Consider the following 1,227-nt stretch of genomic DNA (forward strand, 5'->3'; position numbering starts at 1 on the left):
TTTTTTTTTGTTCCAAATCTAGAGTGTCCGTTTGAGGGGGGGGTATTTCCCTCTCATTACAACAAATCTTGTGTCTAACGTTGCCTTCGTTCGCTTTTTTTCTTTTTTTTTTTACACACATAACGCAACTCATGTCAATGAACAAATACTGGAAATAATGTGGATTGTCTTCTTGGTGTGTGTTTTGCTTTCTTCCTCTTCTTTCCTTCTTTCTATCCGTCTTTAGCTCTCTCTCTCTCTCTCTCTCTCTCTCTCTCTCTCTCTCTCACACAGTCACACACACACACACACACACACACACACATGCACACACTATCACTGTCTGCCTCTCTCTCTCTCTCTCTCTTTCTCACATGCACACACTATCACTGTCTGCCCCCTCTCTCTCTCTCTTTCTCACATGCACACACTTATCACTGTCTGCCTCCCTCTCTCTTTCTTTCTCACATACACACACTATCACTGTCTGCCCCCCCTCTCTCTCTCTCTCTCTCTCTCTCTCTCTCTCTCTCTCTCTCTCTCTCTCTCTCTCTCTCGACTGTCAGTTTGAACAAGAACACAGGCACAGAAAAAAAAAAAAAACGTTCATTCAATGGCAACGCAAGTAAAACGTTTCAAAACGTCTAGACTTGCTTTCGCAAGCGGATTATATAAAAATGACGGGAAATTCACCCGGCATTCAGTTTGCAATCACCACACACGAACTAGTAGGACCGTCTCCCTCAAAACAACTTAAAGATAATTTCACGTTTATTTTAACTTGCTTAGTATCTATCTATCTCTCTCTTTATATATATATATATATACAAATGTATTTTTGCGCTAATTTTAAATTATATCATTAATCGACCCAGCGTTATTACTTTTATTTTTTTTTTTCAAATTAAACATGTTTGAAAATAATCAATTTCTTGAAAATGAAGGAATATCTGGTTTATTTCCTTCGAATTACGATGGCATTTTTGACGATGAAACTATTGATAAAGATGTCCGAGAAGTTGCATCGAAATGTTCGCGCGAGGGCAAATTATCTGATCTAATTAAATTGGAACTGAAAACTAAAATTCAACTGGGCAAACATAAGAACGGCCAAAGTTTTCATGTTGAATGGAGGCAACCAGGTGACAATGACAATCAGGTAAGAAAAAAAAAAAAAAAAGCTTTGGTGCTTATTTACAATTAAAGCTATTTTCAAAAAATAAATCTTATTAAAAAAAAAAAAAAAAA

General features: G+C 36.8%; 1 protein-coding gene across 1 annotated transcript in view; it reads left to right on the forward strand.

The window, feature by feature from the left end:
* The first annotated feature begins 720 nt into the window (after positions 1–720).
* Positions 721–1,227, forward strand: part of LOC145240175 (uncharacterized) — a 10,662-nt gene continuing 10,155 nt past the window's right edge. The window contains exon 1 of the mRNA XM_080103762.1: positions 721–1,138. Within this exon, the coding sequence (XP_079959888.1) occupies positions 890–1,138 (249 nt within the window). The 5' untranslated portion in view covers positions 721–889. The remainder of the gene's footprint in view (positions 1,139–1,227) is intronic.

Source organism: Euprymna scolopes, chromosome 19 (genome assembly GCF_053919585.1).
Source record: "Euprymna scolopes isolate OS-2025 chromosome 19, ASM5391958v1, whole genome shotgun sequence".
Lineage (NCBI taxonomy): Eukaryota > Metazoa > Mollusca > Cephalopoda > Sepiida > Sepiolidae > Euprymna > Euprymna scolopes.